The sequence below is a fragment of the Ornithorhynchus anatinus genome, chromosome X5, assembly GCF_004115215.2.
Source record: "Ornithorhynchus anatinus isolate Pmale09 chromosome X5, mOrnAna1.pri.v4, whole genome shotgun sequence".
In the NCBI taxonomy this organism is placed as follows: Eukaryota; Metazoa; Chordata; class Mammalia; order Monotremata; family Ornithorhynchidae; genus Ornithorhynchus; species Ornithorhynchus anatinus.
In genome coordinates this window covers 3831929-3849544 of record NC_041753.1, presented here as the reverse complement: position 1 = coordinate 3849544, position 17616 = coordinate 3831929, and the positions used below count along the sequence as shown (strand labels likewise).

The 17616-nt window shown below is 47.9% G+C and overlaps 4 protein-coding genes across 4 annotated transcripts; 3 read left to right on the top strand and 1 right to left on the bottom strand.

The window, feature by feature from the left end:
- The first annotated feature begins 2917 nt into the window (after positions 1-2917).
- Positions 2918-3300, top strand: LOC100093232 (histone H4). The gene has a single exon (XM_001514496.4). It carries the CDS (start codon positions 2957-2959, stop codon positions 3266-3268), a length of 312 nt encoding a protein of 103 aa, XP_001514546.1. The 5' UTR covers positions 2918-2956; the 3' UTR covers positions 3269-3300.
- Positions 3301-4843: 1543 nt separating this feature from the next.
- LOC100093370 (histone H2B type 2-E) lies at positions 4844-5283 on the bottom strand. The gene has a single exon (XM_001514455.5). The coding sequence runs from the start codon at positions 5247-5249 to the stop codon at positions 4869-4871; it is 381 nt and encodes a 126-aa protein (XP_001514505.1). The 5' UTR covers positions 5250-5283; the 3' UTR covers positions 4844-4868.
- Positions 5284-5517: 234 nt separating this feature from the next.
- On the top strand, positions 5518-6001 carry LOC100093226 (histone H2A type 1). Its single transcript, XM_001514438.3, has one exon. It carries the CDS (start codon positions 5551-5553, stop codon positions 5941-5943), a length of 393 nt encoding a protein of 130 aa, XP_001514488.1. The 5' UTR covers positions 5518-5550; the 3' UTR covers positions 5944-6001.
- Positions 6002-12148: 6147 nt separating this feature from the next.
- LOC100093369 (procathepsin L-like) lies at positions 12149-16624 on the top strand. Its single transcript, XM_007665288.1, has 7 exons — positions 12149-12274; positions 13022-13144; positions 14576-14731; positions 15281-15505; positions 15669-15837; positions 15956-16073; positions 16525-16624. Exons 1-7 carry the CDS (start codon positions 12149-12151, stop codon positions 16622-16624), a joined length of 1017 nt encoding a protein of 338 aa, XP_007663478.1.
- The last annotated feature ends 992 nt before the right edge of the window (positions 16625-17616 follow it).

Genomic DNA, 17616 nt, shown 5'->3' with positions numbered 1-17616 from the left:
GTCTGCCTGTCTCCCCTGATTAGACTGTGAGCCCATCAAAGGGCAGGGACCGTCTCTATCTGTTGCCGACTTGTACATTCCAAGCGCTTAGTACAGTGCTCTGCACATAGTAAGCGCTCAATAAATACTATTGAATGAATTGAATGAATGAATGGAGGCAATTCCTACCCACTAGCTTTACACTCTTCAGGGGTAGATAGATATCAAACTGCAGAGGCACATAATTAATCATTGGATTGGTGTGTTATAACTGTGGTATCTGTTAAGCACTTACTACGTGCCAGGCACTGTACTAAGTCCTGGGGTGGATACAAGCAAAACTGGGTTAGCAAATTCATTCATTCAATAGTATTTATTGAGCGCTTACTGTGTGTAGAGCACTGTACTAAGTGCTTGGAATATACAATTTCACAAATTGCATTGGACACAGTCCTGTCCCACACGGGCTCACAGTCTCAATCCCCATTTTACAGATTTGAGGAAACTGAGGCACACAGAAGTGACTCACCCTAAGGTCACACAACAGACAAGTGGCAGAGCCGGGATTGGAATCCATTAGAATTGACTCCCAGGCCAGTGCTCTATCCACTATACCATTACATATGTCATCTTTGATCTTGGCACTGAGGTGCCTCCTTAACGTTTCTCACAAATGTCAGAATTCTGTCTGCTCATTTCATATTAAATTGCTCACGTGTGCCAGCAAGAGAAGCCTCCTGGGGTTAATTTTTTTTATTCTTTTGAACACACTATGATAGATACTGAAAGTCAGGTTGGATTGTCTCCATATGTGATTCTAGAGCTCCATGGAGACCAACCCATAGTACGAAGTGATTATCGAGTTCTGGAGTTCCTGGCTGTTCATTAGATTGGGAACATCTCAAGGGCAAAAATTACATCTCATCGTTTCGTTCTTCTATTTTTTTTAATGGTATTCATTAAGCGCTTCCTAGGTCAGTCAGCTGTAAGTCAATTGTAGCTACTGAGCACGTATGTTCTACTTCCCAAGATTAGCAAGATTTCAGGGCCCCCAGGCTATCAAAAAAGGAGCTTCTGTGATACTGTTTATATTCGGATCTGAATTCAACGTTAATGGCCATTGTTAGGTTTTCTGCATGAAGAAATTTGAAGAACTGCAAAACTCAGCTTGTTTTGGGGAGAGAAGTGGCTCTTTGTGTTTTTATCAGTGTTTTCAGTCTACCTACCCAATCTATAAAAATCGTAATGGCACATTTTATAAATATAAACCTGGGCCTGGTGAATAACTTCATAGGCAAATGAAAGATGCGATGTAATATTAATGAGAACAATCCTTGTCTCTACTGAGGCTAAGTCTAACTTAACAACTCAGAAATAATGATGGTATTTTTTAAGTGCTTACTATGTGCCAAACAATGTTTTAGGCACTGGGGTAGTGAGGTTGGATACAGTCCCTCATCCAAATAAGGCTCACACTCTCAGTCGTCACTTTACATATGAGGTAACTGAAGCCCAGAGAAGTGAAGTGACTTGCCCAAGTCACACAGCAGACAAGTGGGGGGGCTCCCATTTTATGTCTTTATTGAAACTCCCATTTTATTTCTTTAGCCAAACAGAATGAGCAAGGTCAAAAATGAACAAAACCGGCAGTAGCAAACCAAACCATACTGTTTAAGATGGGCCAATCATACTGTTTAAGATGGGCCAATCTTCCTTGCTCTTTAAATATCTGTAAAAACCAGGCTAACTGGTTACGGTCTGAGTAGATCGTAGTCACTTCATAAAATGGGCCAATTTCAAGATGAACTCCACCAACTCCGAAGAATCAGAACCAATTTTAATGAGAATGGTACTGCACGAAATTTGCCTTTTCCTAATCCTGATTATCTTTCTACAGAAACGCTCTGGGCATGTCACTCCCCTCCTCAAAAACCTTCAGTAGTTGCCTATCAACCTTCACATGAAACAAAAAATCCTCACTCTTGGCTTCAGAGCTCTCCATCACTTGACCTACTCCTACCTCACCTCCCTTCTCTCCTTCTCTGGCCCACCCCATACACTCCGCTCCACTAACGCTAGCCTCCTCACAGTGCCTCGTTCTTGCCTGGCCCGCCATCGACCCCTGACCCACGTCCTACCATGACCTGGAATGCCCTCCCTCCTCACATCCACCAAACTAACTTTCTTCCCCCCTTCAAAGTCCTATTGAGAGCTCACCTCCTCCAGGAGGCCTTCCCAGACTGAGCCCTCTCTTTCCCTCCTCCCTTCCCCATTCCCCCTACTCCCTTCCTCTGCTCTTCCCCATTCCCCTCCCACAGCACTTGTGCATATTTGCATATATTATTTATTACTCTATTTTATTAATGATGTGCATATATCTATGATTCTATTGATCTTGATGGTACTGGTGCCTGACTGCTTGTACTGTAAGCCCGTCAAACGGCAGGGACTGTCTCTATCTGTTGCCGACTTGTTCATCCCAAGCGCTTAGTACAGTGCTCTGCACATAGTAAGCGCTCAATAAATACTATTGAATGAATGCTTGTTTTGCTGTCTCCCCCTTTTAGACTGTGAGCCCGTTGTTGGGCAGGGATTGGGCCGAATTATACATTCCAAGCGCTTAGCACAGTGCTCTGCACACAGCAAGCACTCAATAAATATGAACGAACGAACGAACGAACGAACGAACGAACGAACGAACGAATGAACGAACGAATGAATGAATGAATGAATGAATGAATGAATGAATGAATGAATGAATGAATGAATGAATGAGTGAGTGAGTGAGTGAGTGAATGAGTGAATGAGTGAATGAATGAGAAGCAGGAAAGGGGCGTGATTACAGAGTGAACCACGTGATGTGCTACGGGTTGGTGGTTTTCAATCAGGTCGGACCATCTCTTATATAATTAGATTGACTGCTCTTTTGGCCTTTACTCGGTATTCGTTAGTAAGTGTGCGACTTTAGCTCTTCATTATGTCTGGACGTGGTAAAGGGGGCAAAGGGCTTGGGAAAGGAGGTGCTAAACGGCACCGTAAGGTTTTGCGGGATAACATCCAGGGTATTACTAAGCCTGCTATCCGCCGCTTGGCCCGTCGCGGAGGAGTTAAGCGTATCTCCGGTCTGATCTACGAGGAAACCCGCGGGGTGCTGAAGGTTTTCCTGGAGAACGTGATCCGGGACGCCGTCACTTACACGGAGCACGCCAAGAGGAAGACCGTCACCGCCATGGATGTGGTCTACGCCCTTAAGCGGCAGGGCCGTACTCTCTACGGCTTTGGGGGCTGAGCTGCCTTCAACATCCACTACAAGAAAGCAAACAAAGGTCCTTTTCAGGGCCGCTAAATAATCCAGAAAGAGCTGAGCACTCGCTCCTGTAACTTACCGCAATGTGTAAACCAACCGACACGGGTTTAGTGTTGGCTACTTAAAGCTGTAACGCCTGGGGCAATTAAAAAGTAATTGCTTGGGTTTAGACCCTGTCCCCATGGGGTTCACACTAAGAAGCAGCGTGGCTCAGTGGGAAGAGCCCGGGCTTGGGAGTCAGAGAGCATAGGTTCGAATCCTGGCTCTGCCACTTGTCAGCTGTGTGACTATGGGCAAGTCACTTCACTTCTCTGTGCCTCAGTTACCTCATCTGTCAAATGGGGATTGGGACTGTGAGCCTCACGTGGGACAACCTGATTACTCTGTATAACCCAGCGCTTAGAACAGTGCTCTGCATATAGTAAGCGCTTAACAAATACCAACATTATTATCTCCCATTTTACAGATGAGGTAATAGGCACAGAAGTGAATTAAGGCTAATTGCCATGCAGCACGATAGTCCTGAATTAGAACCTAGGTCCTTCTGATTGTCAGGCCCAAGATGTTTGCACTAGTCCTGATTCTCTTAAAACTCCGCTAACGTTAGTTGACAAGTGTTTTGTGCATAGCTTAGGTATTGGGAATATTCAATCTTTGGTAAAAAAAAAAAAAAAAAAAAAAGGAAATAATGGTAAATCGCACTCGTGAAAGAGCAGTTAAGCCATATTGTGGGTTGTGCAATTTTTAAGTGTTCGAAAAGCTGGTGAAATGACTCTTTAGTGAACGTAGGCATTTGGAAAGGGGATGAGCCACTGGTAGGGGACAATATTACGAATTGATTCCTAGTTTCAAGTGGTTTGATGTTTTCAAATTTCCTTTTGTGGCTACCTCACCTATCGATCAGCCAAGTCCATTTTTCTCCTATAGTAGTAAACTAAAATTGAAGTGATGATGCCCCCCTCCTTATCGTGGCACAAGGTTTGAAACTGTATCTGGAAGCAGCCCCGGAATGGAGGTGTTACCCTAAATGTTTCATCTCAAAACGTAGACACCCAACGTTAGCGCTTACTCAACGATTATGCTAGTAACGAAATGAGTGGTATAGCTTTTACGATGTCAGGTGTGATTCTGAATAGTCTTTGTGCTTAATTCATTTTAGTATTTATGAGCAGTTCACTCAGAACGGAGGTAGTTGGTGATGCCATTAGTGATGTCATTGGCCAAATCCCTGGCCAGCAGCGTTTGTCCCAAAATTGCCAAATCTGCATATAGCATAGTAGTTATAAATAATGATGACATTTAAGTGCTATGTGTCTAGCACCGTTCTAAGAGCTAGGGTAGGTACAAGTTAATCAGGTCGTCCCATGTGGGGCTCACAGTTTTAATTCCCGTTTTACAGATGAGGTAACTGAGGTAGACAAGAAGACCCGAAGTCAGACAGCCGTTAAGTAGCAGAGCCGGGATTAGGAAAAACCTGACACCATTACAGATTGAGACAAAAGCGACTATAGCTCATTTCAGGAAGATGTGGGTGGCTCTGAAAAGAACCTTTGGTTTCAGGGTGAGAAATCGGATGGTCGTTTTACTTGGAGCTGGTGTACTTGGTGACGGCCTTGGTGCCCTCGGACACGGCGTGCTTGGCCAGCTCCCCGGGCAGCAGCAGGCGCACGGCCGTCTGGATCTCCCGGGACGTGATGGTGGAGCGCTTGTTGTAGTGCGCCAGGCGGGAAGCCTCGCCGGCGATGCGCTCGAAGATGTCGTTGACGAACGAGTTCATGATGCCCATGGCCTTGGACGAGATGCCCGTGTCGGGGTGGACCTGCTTCAGCACCTTGTACACGTAGATGGAGTAGCTCTCCTTGCGGCTCCGCTTGCGCTTCTTCCCGTCCTTCTTCTGGGCTTTGGTCACCGCTTTCTTGGAGCCCTTTTTGGGGGCTGGAGCGGACTTGGCGGGTTCAGGCATTGTGAGGGAGACCACACAGCAAACAACACGATAACGACATGTCGACTTTGGCGGGTCTGTCACTACTTAAAGGGCACATATGCAAATTAGGGCTTTAGTCTACGAAAATCCTATTGGAGGTTACCGGTCGTCACGTAATGCAAATAAGAGGATTCTAATCGCTGCATTCTATTGGTTAAACCTCACATTTGTAACCAATTAAAGGCTTCATTTGTGCTTCTAGCGTAAGCTATAAATTCGCCCCCTTGCTTTCTTCATTTATACTTTTGTGGAGTCTCTTCGGGAAGCACATACGTTCACGATGTCTGGTCGAGGAAAGCAAGGCGGGAAGGCTCGCGCTAAAGCCAAGACCCGCTCGTCCCGGGCGGGGCTGCAGTTCCCGGTGGGCCGCGTCCACCGGCTGCTGCGCAAGGGCAACTACGCGGAGCGGGTGGGGGCGGGCGCGCCCGTCTACCTGGCCGCCGTGCTCGAGTACCTGACGGCCGAGATCCTGGAGCTGGCGGGCAACGCGGCCCGCGACAACAAGAAGACCCGCATCATCCCGCGGCACCTGCAGCTGGCCATCCGCAACGACGAGGAGCTCAACAAGCTGCTGGGCAAGGTCACCATCGCCCAGGGCGGCGTCCTGCCCAACATCCAGGCCGTGCTGCTGCCCAAGAAGACCGAGAGCCACCACAAGGCCAAGGGCAAGTAAAACAGGACTCCTGAGTTTCTCCAAGCGACGGCAACCAAAGGCTCTTTTCAGAGCCACCCATATTTTCAAAAAAAAGGTTGTAACATGTAAGTTCTTAAATATGAACTCCTTTGCCGCTTATTTGATCAAGATTAATTATGGGTTCCCATTATGTGCAGGCTATGAATCATTCTGCAGATTGGATACAATGCGCTTGGAAGGTTTTATTGGAATAATTTGGGCAAGGTCTCCTCCCACAACGGCCCTAACTGCTAGAGGCTATTCGAGTTCTGCCTAGAAGTCTTGATGTAGCATTAATTGTACACCGTGAGTAATTAGTAAAGTGCCACGAAGGGCTTTAACAAATACCTACGTGACACAGGAGACGAATGCATGCTCAAATACAAAGTAAGTAATAATTTGGCATCAGGCAATGACAAGATCAAAACATTCAGCGCTGCTGACCAAGTTCAAGCGAGGTACTCCATTTACTTGTGATGGCATTTTCATTCTCTAACCTCCCCTCTCCTTTCCCCCAGGCTCCATTGTTCATGCGGGAAACATAACCGTCCGCTAGTAGTCTACTCAGAGCCGTTTTAAAGCATAAACATCTGAAAAATTTATGAATCTCTCTAGGTGTTTTCCTCACTAGAAAGGCCAGCAAGAGACGCACCACTAAAATCGGTGAGCTCGGGTTACTAAATTAATAATGGAAACGGCACTAAACGCCCTGACCAATCTGGTTTCGGCGCGGGCTTTTCAAACAACAGGAAAAGCCCACGAAATGGAAAAGGGGGAGGGAATGGCTAGTAGGAGAGAGATGAGCTATGGTGGATTCCCAACAAAGGATATTGTTTTAAATCAGTCGATTTTCCTAGTGACGCGAAAGTGGTTAATATGCGCTATCGAGCTATAATTTAATAACGAGAGAAGCAAAGAGACGTGCCCAGTCGGATGCTTGGGGGAGGGCCAAGTAGAGCGGATTTTTAAATTAAGAAAGTGGGAATTTGAATGGCCATTCATTAACCAACCAAATTGAAGAATGAGGCCGCGTTTTGAAAGGAAAGCCAATCAGAGCAGAGCACTGGACTGTCGCATGTTGCCATGTCCAATCAACGCAGGCTATTGTCTATAAGAGTAGGCAGCGCGCGCTTTCCACTTATTTTTCTTTATCATGGCTCGTACGAAGCAGACGGCCCGCAAGTCCACCGGCGGCAAGGCGCCCCGCAAGCAGCTGGCCACCAAGGCGGCCCGCAAGAGCGCCCCGGCCACCGGCGGCGTGAAGAAGCCTCACCGCTACCGGCCCGGCACCGTGGCGCTGCGGGAGATCCGCCGCTACCAGAAGTCCACCGAGCTGCTGATCCGCAAGCTGCCCTTCCAGCGGCTGGTGCGGGAGATCGCCCAGGACTTCAAGACGGACCTGCGCTTCCAGAGCTCGGCCGTCATGGCCCTGCAGGAGGCCAGCGAGGCCTACCTGGTGGGGCTCTTCGAGGACACCAACCTGTGCGCCATCCACGCCAAGCGCGTCACCATCATGCCCAAGGACATCCAGCTGGCCCGCCGCATCCGCGGGGAGAGAGCTTAATAACCTAGAGAGTCTACTTGCTTCACAATCTAACGGCTCTTTTCAGAGCCACCCAATTTCCTATTCAAGGACTGTAATGCTGTCACAACATTTTTTTTAATGTGTTGATTTGATTGCCTTTCAATTCAATAGTATTTATTTGAGTGCTTACTATGTGCAGAGCACTATACTAAGTGCTTGGAATGTACAGTTTGGCAACAGATAGAGACAATCCCTGCTCATCGACGGGCTTAGATGACAAGATGTGTTTTAAGTTCACATGGTAGGTAAGAGGCACAGACAGGATTAGAACTCAGGTCGTCTGACTCTCAAACTCACACCCTTTCCACTAGGCCCCACTGCCAAATTGTACATTCTAAGCGCTTAGTGCAGTGCTCTGCCCATAGTAAGCGCTGCTCAATAAATACTAATGAATGAATCAACACTACCTTTTCACATAGTAGGTGGTTTTGAATCCTCCTGAGGGGGAGAGGGAGTCAGATCATGGGTTCTAATCTCAGCTCCTTGTCTGCTGTGTCATCTTGGGCATGTCACTTTGTTTCTCTGTGGCTCAGTTGCCTATTTGTAAAATGAAGATTGAACCTGAACCTCCAGGTGGAACAGGGACTGTATCCAACCTGATTTGCTTATATGTACCCCAGTGCTTAACATAGTGCCTGACACATAGTAAGTGCTTAAACACTACAGTTATTAAGTGATGATGGGTGTGGTGGGTAACTATCATCCTAACCATTGGATTGTCCTGCGTCTGCCATGACTGGGCCTGTCTAGATGTTTTCCACTGCCCCATCAGGGGAGTTGTCTGTTTTCTCACTATACTGCTAATAGCAATTCATGACATGTGTTGAGTGCTTACACTGCAGAAAACAGTTCCAAGCACTTGGGAGAATGAGAGTTGCTAGAAATTACTTCTTCTCTTAAGGATAATAAAAATGACTAATAATGATTATTGTATTTGTTAAGCTCTTTATTCGTGCCCAGCACTGGGGTAGATGCAAGATACCTCCTACTTCACCCCCCTTCTCTCCTTCTACAGCCCAGCTGGTACACTCTGCTCCTCTGCCACTAATCTCCTCACGGTGCCTCATTCTCACCTGTCCCACCGTCGACCCCTGGCCCATGTCCTACCACTGACCTGGAGCGCTCTCCCTCCTCACATCCACCAAACTAACTCTCTTCCCCTCTTCAAAGTCCTACTGAGAGCTCACCTCCTCCAGGAGGCCTTCCCAGACTGAGCCCTCCCTTTCCCTCTGCCCCTCCTCCCGTCCCCATTCCTCCTACTCCCTCCCTCTGCTCTACCCCTTCCCTTCCACACAGCACGTGTATATTTGTATATATTATTTATTACTCTATTTTGTTACTGATGTGTATATATCTATGAGTCTGTTTATCTATTCTGATGGTATTGATGTCTGACTATTTCTTTTGTTTTGCTGTCTGTCTACACCTTTTAGACTGTGAGCCTGTTGTTGGGCAGGGATTGTCTCTATAATAATAATGTTGGTATTTGTTAAGCGCTTACTATGTGCCGAGTACTGTTCTAAGCGCTGGGGGAGACACAGGGGAATCAGGTTGTCCCACGTGGGGCTCACAGTCTTAATCCCCATTTTACAGATGAGGGAACTGAGGCACCGAGAAGTTAAGTGACTTGCCCACAGTCACACAGCTGACAAGTGGCAGAGCTGGGATTCGAACTCATGAGCCCTGACTCCAAAGCCCGTGCTCTTTCCACTGAGCCACGCTGCTTCCAAATTGTACATTTCAAGCGCTTAGTACAGTGCTCTGTAAGCGCTCTATAAATACAGTTGAATAAATGAATGAAAGATAATCCATTCGGGCAACTAATACTAATAATGATGGTATTTGTTGAGTGCTTATTGTGTGTCAAACACTCTTAGTAAGTGTTGGAGTAAATACAAGATAAGTCTCATAGACTATGAGCTTGTTGTGAGCAGGAATGTGTCTGTTATTATGTTGTACTTTCCCAAGTGCTTAGTACAGTGCTTTGTACATAGAAGGTGCTCAATTAATATGATTGAATTGCATAAATACAATACATTGGGATCACAGTTTAAGTAGGATTCAATCCACATTTTACAGTTGAGGAAACTGAGATACAGAGAAGTAAAGTGGCTTGCTCTGGATCACACAGCAAACTAGTGGTGGAGCTGGGATTAGAAACCAGATCCTCTCTGACTCCCAGGCCCACATTCTTTTGACTAGGTCTTGCTCCTGCAGTTACAAGAGCACCTGAAATTCCTTTCATCCCTGGTTGCTGATGCTGCCATTACCTGATCAATAAAAATGAACCAAATCAAGATGGGAAATTAGTGCAACCTCCTGAGAATAATAATTATGGTATTTCTCAAGTTTTCACTATGATCCAAGCACTGGGATAGATACAAGATTGTCCTCTCACCCGAAGTCCCTGTCCAACATGATTATACTGTATCTACCCCTAAATGTGGTAGAATGCCTGGCACAGCTGCATCTCATCTGTAAAATGGGGATTAAAACTATGAGCCCCATGTAGGACAGGGACTGTGGTCTTTCATTAGGCCAAGAGGGCAGGGTTCACCATGGAAGGGTGATGAGAGGGAACAGAGGAGCTTGTTCTCTCACTAATTCCTGCAAGATCATGGAAGAGACATAGCTAAGTGTGCTCTGCCAACTAAGGGAAATTGTTGCGTAGTTTCCCTGGGAGTTCAGCTGGGCCGGAAGGAGGATGCCAAAAGCTTGGAAATGTTTCACTGGACGTCTGGTTCCTAGAGGCCGAACACTTCTAAGGTTTGTTTCCCTGCACAGAAGTGCTACCGAGATGATACTAATAATGATAATCATAAATGCGGGTTTTTTTAAGAGCTTGCTAAGTGCCAGGCACTGTACTAAACTCTGGGATCAATATAAGCAGATCAGATTGGACCAATCCCTATCCCACGTGGGGCTCACAGTCTTAATTCCCATTTTCTAGGTGAGGTAACTGAGGCCCAGAGAAGTGAAGTGACTTACTCGAGGCCACACAGCAAACAAGTGGCAGAGATGGGTTTAGAACTCAGGTACTTCTGACTTCCAGGCCCAAGCTCTTTCCATTAGGCCATGCTGCTCATGGAGGACTTAATCATAGGCATCTGCCCGGCGGGCAGAAAGGATTATCTCTTCTGGATGCGGAGCGAAGGAGTCACTGGCCAAGCTCTGGCCCCAGTAGGGCCACACATGTCTCTTTCTGCAGCTCAGAGACTTCAGGTTTCCTCCAATGGAGAGAAGCTGACCATGGGGTTCAGCGTTCCTCTGAGGGGGTGGGTGAAAACTGAGCTCAGGGTTGAGCTTTTTTATCTTCACGCTGACTTCTATAATGTCCCCTCAGCTCTAGGCCTCTGCCTTACCTGGTGCTCACAATCAGCTGAGAACTGAATAATAATAATGGTATTCATTAAGCGCTTACACTGTGCCAGGCACTGTACTAAGTGCTGGGTGGTTACAAGCCAATCAAGATGGACAGGGTTCCTGTCCAATATGGGGCTCATGTCTCAATCTCCATTTGTCAGATGAGGGAACTGAGGCCCAGAGAAGTGAAGTGACTTGGCCAGGGTGACACAATTTCCCCGGGATCTCACAGGGGCAGCTCAGCCTGGCAGCTGATGATGGGCATCGAGAATCTGCATTGATGCCAAACTTCAGGAAACAGACAATGCCCTGAGCCTGCTGGGGATCCCCTCAGGACCATCCCCACTGTTCACAATTAATGTTGGTGTTTATTAAGTGCTTACTATGTGCCGAGCACTGTCTCTGGCACCCCCTAAACAGCTTCCCAGGGCGATGATATGGTTTGAACTTGTCCCTGAAGCCCCTTGAGCGTGATTCTAACTTGGTTGATCCTCCAACCTTGGACTGAGATTCAAAACAATCAGTGAACGCCACTGATTGAATTAGGCCGGAGACAATGCAATCAGCCCTGTCGAAAGGGGTTGAGGGCTAAGGGAGGGGTGGGAGAAGCTGATGTCCCACAGGATAAAACTGGTATTTCTTCACTCCCTGGGTCCCCACCCAAGCCCTCTCCCGGGTATTACACCCAACAGGAGAGAGGGGTGACACCGGCGCCCCAAGGACTGACTGGCACGAGGGCTGCCTCCCCCCGGACCGAATAGGAGCTGGTGACTGGTGTGGCAGAGTCAGGCAAGGCCTGGTATGGGCCCTGAGGAGTCATTCACACCCTCCAGCTCAGGGGGGTTAACTGGTTTAGGGTCAGTGCTGGAATGTGATCAGAGGAGGAGGGGAAGGGGAGAGGCTGGGTCTAGAGAAGGAGCATAAAAGGAGGGAGGGAGGCCAAAGCGAACCAAACTCTCAGGGTGCTCTCAACATTCTTTCAGAACGGCAACTCTCTTCAAGTGAGTCCTGGGCCATGGTGAGGGCATCTAACAGGATGGAAGGGGCAGGACCAGGGAGACAGTCTTGGTGGGGAAGATGAGGAGAAAGGGCAGAAGTGTTTGGGGGTGGGGGGGAATCCTCTGCTCTGAGGGGTGGGCCTGCTTGAGTCGGAGGGGCACGAGAAGGTGGATTCTGGCCCGGAAACATGTCCAGTTTGTGTCCTGTGGGAAGAGCCGCTGAACAGTTTCCTCCCTGTTACTCTGTAGGGGACAAGCCATGAAACTGCTTGTGTGTCTGCTGTCCCTGTGCTGGGGTTTAGCAGTCAGCGCTCCGCTGGGTGACTCTGAACTGGACAAACACTGGGAGCTATGGAAGAACTGGCACCAGAAGAGCTACCACAAGGTGAGAGATGTTATCTGAAAGAGTCGGGGATGTGAGATGCTCTATTATCAGTTGGGGTTTGTCTCTAAAATATATCTGCCCACCTCCCACACTGAGAACCTGGGGACTGAAATCGTGATTGAACTGTTCATGATGTATTTTCGTTAAAGGCAGGTCTGTTAATTCTGTTGTATTGTACTCTCCCATGCACTCACGCAGTAAATGCTCAATAAGTACCACTGATTTATCGGTTGATTCATCCCAGTATCTAACACAGTGCTTGGCTTAAAGGAAGCACTTAAAAATACCACAACCTAGAGTCAGGTTCAGGCTGAATTGGACAGTGTCCAGTTTTATCAATCAGGTCATCATTTCCGAGAGGTTTACCATGACTTAGCCCACATTTCCTTTTCTCCCACTCCCTTCTATGTCCCCCTTGCATTTAGATTTTCACCCTTCCTGACCCCATCCTCAGCCAAGCACTTTTGTATATATTCATAATTTATAATATGTCTGAGATTCCTCCTCTAGACTATAAACTCACTGTGGGCAGGGAGCATATCTTCCAATTCTGTTACATTGTTTTCTCCCAAGCACTTAGAACAGTACTCTTCACACAGAAAGAGCTCAGTAAATGTGACTGGTTACTGAGGTCTCTAAACAATGGGACAAAACAATTCCTAAGACTCAGAAAGGAGCCCCAGACTGGAGAGAAAGGTCATAAAAGTGAAAACTCAACCAGGCTCTGATTTCTGGCTTTCCCTCAAGGCGGAGGAGGGCTGGAGGAGAATGGTGTGGGAAGAGAACTTGAAGGTAATTGAACTGCACAACCTGGAGCAGAGCCTGGGGCTCCACACCTACCAGCTGGGAATGAACCAATTTGGAGATCTGGTGAGTATGGGTAAGGCCCAGGGGGTTCGTTCCGAGGGAAGCAAAGTGGCCCAGTGGATAGAGCCTGGGCCTGGAGTCAGAAGGCCCTGGGGTTCTAATCCCATCTCACAGCTTGTCTGCGTGTGACCTTGGGCTAGACACTTACTTCTCTGGGCCTCATATCTCATCTGTAAAATGGGGACTAAGACTGTGAGCTCCTTGTGAGACAGGGATTGGGACCAATTTGATTAACTTGTGTCTACCCCAAACACTATAATAATAATAATAATGATAATAATAATAATGGTATGCGTGGCTCAGTGGAAAGAGCACGGGCTTTGGAGTCAGGGCTCATGAGTTCGAATCCCAGCTCTGCCACTTGTCGGCTGTGTGACTGTGGGCAAGTCACTTAACTTCTCTGTGCCTCAGTTCCCTCATCTGTAAAATGGGGATTAAGACTGTGAGCCCCATGTGGGACAACGTGATTCCCCTATGTCTACCCCAGCGCTTAGAACAGTGCTCGGCACATAGTAAGCGCTTAACAAATACCAACATTATTATTATTATTATTAAGCACTTACTGTGTGCCGAGCACTGTTCTAAGCTCTGGGTAGTTACAAGGAAATCAGGTTGTCCCAAGTGGAGCTCACAGTTTTAATCTTCATTTTACAGATGAGGTAACTGAAGCACAGAGAGATTAAGTGACTTGCCCAAAGTCACACAACTGATAAGTGGTGGAGCTGGGCTTAAAACCCATGACCTCTGACTCCCAAGCCCGTGTGCTTTCCACTAAGCCACTCTGCTTCTATGGATACACTACCAGAGTGTTCTGAGAGCCCGGGGACTTAAATCGTGACTGAACTGTTTATAACATATTCTTGCTGATGGAGGTGGGGTATTCGGGAGGAGATGTGTCCGTGGTGTCGCTATGGCTCTTAGACGACTCGGCGGCTTAAGACAAGTCAAGACCCCCAGTATTCAATACAGATTAGTTTGTATCAACCCCAGTGCTAACAGTGCTTGACACACAATAAGCACTTAACAAATACCATTGTAATAAAGAGAACCTGGAAACTCCCTGTTGGACTGTACTTTCCTCAATTTATAATGACTGTGGTATTTTTTTAAGGGCTTACTTCACGCAAGCCACTGTACTAAGCGCTGGGGTGGATACAAGCAAATCAGGTTGGATACAGCCCCTGTCCCATATAGGGATAACAATCTCAAGCCCCATTTTCCAGATGGGGAAACTAAGGAGCAGAGAAGTGAAGTGAATTGCCCAAGGTCACCCAGCAGAGAAGTGGCAGCCAGGATTAGAACCCTGGATCATCTGACTCCCAGCCCCATGCTCTATCCACTACGAAATGCTGCTTCTCCTCTGCCTGGCGCCCAAGCTCAGTGCTCCGAACAATCCCATGGATGCTCAGTCTGCTCTGTTATTGCTCATTTCAGACCAACGAAGAGTTCCAACAAATGCTGATCAGTGAAAGACACTTCTCGGAGGGAAACAGGATCAACGGCTCGGCGTTCCTGGAAGTCAACTATGTCCAGGTCCCCACGTCGGTGGATTGGAGGGATCACGGATACGTGACTCCTGTGAAGAACCAGGTATAAGCTCTTTCAGTTGGACCCAGGAACCAATAGGCTGATAAACTGAATTCTCCCTGTGGGCCACCTGAGGGGGAAGATAGGATCATAGCCCTGGTACACCGGTCATGGCTGCTCCCAAATTAATTCACTCCATCCTATTTATTGAGCGCTTACTGTGTGCAGAGCACTGTACTAAGTGCTCAGTAGAGTACGAAATAACAGTAAACAGATACAATCCTTGCCCACAACGAGCTTACAGTCTGGAGGGGGAGACAGACTGTAAGAGAAATAAATAAATTGCGAATACGGACCTAAGTGCCGTGGGGCTGGGAAGGGGGGATGAATAAGGGAAGCAAGTCAGGGTGACGCAGAAGGGAGTAAGAGAAGAGGAAAAGAGGGCTTAGTCAGGGAATGGCTGATAAAAGAGCAGATCAGCAGCTCTGGGCATGGGGTGCTCACTTTTCACAAATGTTCAGGCTTTTCTCTCAGCAAAAGCAATCTTGGGATTGACCATAGCAGCCCTATTTCCCAGCAACCTCTCAAGCGATCTTCCTGTCTCCCCCTCAGGGTCACTGCGGATCCTGTTGGGCCTTTAGCACGACCGGTGCCCTAGAGGGTCAGCTTTTCCGGAAATCGGGCCGGCTGGTCTCCCTGAGTGAACAGAACCTGGTGGACTGCTCTTGGCAGCAAGGGAACCAGGGCTGCAATGGGGGGATCGTGGATTTCGCCTTCCAGTACATCTTGGAGAACCGGGGCATTGACTCAGAGGACTGCTACCCTTACACGGCCAAGGTTGGTGGAAATTCTTCCCGGTCCCTCAAGTTTAGTTGTACTCTACAGTCCCCTGAGAATCTGGGAGTCGATGCAGCTTCCGTGGAGCTGGACTGTCCCAGTAGGAATTCCGGGACCTGTTTGGTGGCCTGTGGGATAAGCTGGACTTTCCTTTCTCCTGCAGGACACCGCCCAGTGCGCCTTCAAGCCCGAGTGTGCCACGGCTCGTGTGACTGGCTTTGTGGACATCCCTCCCCACAGCGAGGAGGCCCTCATGAAGGCCGTGGCCACCGTGGGGCCTGTCTCCGTGGCCATTGATGCCCATCCCACCTCTTTCCGCTTCTATCAGTCAGGTGAGCCCCTTTCTCGCCTCTGAGTTCGGCTTCGATCTTGTTCCTTCTTGTATCCGTGAGGGACGGGGTAGGGGTGGGGGCTTCGGTTTCATTTTTGACTGTAGCTTGCCTTTTCTAGGAATTTTTTATGAACCTAAGTGCAGCAGTGAGAGGCTGAATCACGCGGTCCTGGTGGTTGGCTACGGCTATGAGGGAGAGGATGAGGCTGGAAAGAAGTATTGGATTGTGAAGAACAGGTACACGGGGTGTGATGGGTGGGCTTGGAGGCCCTTCTGATTGGAGGAGAGAAGAGGCACGGTCTGGCACATCTTTCTCAACTCCGGACTGTCTGCAAGGCATTCTAGGATTTTCAGACTCTTCTTCAGCTCCCCTCCAAATTCATTTTTCCAAATGATCTGTCCAGTCTAGAGCTGATACCTTGGAGTGTGGTCAGGGTTAGAATACCCACAGGATATTTGGGCATCTGTGGAATAGGCTGACATTTCTACGGTTTTCCAGAGGGAGCCCGGACAGAGACATCACTGCCCTACTCCTTCCCTGACTGCTACAAAGGACACCTCCTTTGCAATGGCTCAGCCTGCAAGGTGGAAGTGGTCCAGACCTGGTTAGGGGCCTGCAGGGGCAAGTTCTCAGCTCAGACCCCGTCCGGACCCCACCTGCTCACTCGGCTGCTCTGTTTCCTTCCAGCTGGGGCAAGCAGTGGGGAGACCATGGCTACTTTTACCTGTCTAAGGACCGGGGCAACCACTGTGGCATTGCCACAACTGCCAGCTACCCTCTGCTGTGATGATGACACACGTGTTCCTGAGACCCACCCCTCCGGCCCCAAAACACTGCCTACGAGGGACCTGGCTGTGTAACTAAGACATGGCCATAGAGGAACTGTTCACCTCCCAGCTCCCGGAAGGTCTTATTCTGTGTAATCTTGTCTCTATACTGTAAACTCGTGGCTTTATTGTGTTGTACTCTCCCAAGCACTTAGTACAGTGCTCTGCACCCAGTAAGCACTCAGGAGGCCTGGAGGCCTGATGCTATCTGGATGTTCGTATTTGGAATTTGTATATCCCTAATTTGTCAACCTGCAAATAAATTTTCTTTTCTAAAGACAAATCATATCATGGTGTCCTGGTGGAGTGAGTGACTCAACATCCTTAGCAGAAGGCAGAACTTCTTTTGGAGGGTGGTGGGAAAAGAGAGAGGGCCATTATGCCCAGGCTGAGGTGGGGGGCTCGGTTAGTGAGGATTAGGAGGGGCTGATCACAAATAGGGTAGGGGTCTTGCACATGTCTACTGTGTGATCTAGGACAAGTCTCTTCTCTGGGCCTCAGTTACCTCATCTGTAAAAGACTGAGCCCCATGTGGGACACGGACTATGTCCACTGCTTAGTACAACACCTGTCACAAAATAAGTGCTTAATAAATACCATTAAAAAAAGAAACAGAGTGGCCTAGTTTCCAAATCTATAAATAGGAACTAACTCCCTTTTACTCCTAATTTAGGCTGTGAGCCCCATGTGGGACAGGAACTATATCCAACCTGAGTAACTTGAATTCTAGTACTTAGTACGTTGCTTGGCACATAGTAACTGTTTAAGTATCATTAAATAAAAACAACCAAGTACCATAATGTTGAATTTTGCATCACACTGCGGGAGAAGATAAAGCCGGCCCTCTGGTTTCTCGCCTTGTCTGCTCTGTGACCTTGGGCAAATACTTCACTTCTCTGGGTCTCTGTTCCTTCATCTGGAATAGTAATAATAATAACAATAATTCTGGAAT

Bases quoted from the DNA above. Each gene is read 5' to 3' on its own strand.
- LOC100093232 (XM_001514496.4), top strand. From the start codon at position 2,957: ATGTCTGGACGTGGTAAAGGGGGCAAAGGGCTTGGGAAAGGAGGTGCT.
- LOC100093370 (XM_001514455.5), bottom strand. From the start codon at position 5,249: ATGCCTGAACCCGCCAAGTCCGCTCCAGCCCCCAAAAAGGGCTCCAAG.
- LOC100093226 (XM_001514438.3), top strand. From the start codon at position 5,551: ATGTCTGGTCGAGGAAAGCAAGGCGGGAAGGCTCGCGCTAAAGCCAAG.
- LOC100093369 (XM_007665288.1), top strand. From the start codon at position 12,149: ATGAAACTGCTTGTGTGTCTGCTGTCCCTGTGCTGGGGTTTAGCAGTC. The intron at 12,275-13,021 runs GTGAGAGATGTT...CTTTCCCTCAAG, and splicing joins ACCAGAAGAGCTACCACAAG to GCGGAGGAGGGCTGGAGGAG. The intron at 16,074-16,524 runs GTACACGGGGTG...GTTTCCTTCCAG, and splicing joins TATTGGATTGTGAAGAACAG to CTGGGGCAAGCAGTGGGGAG.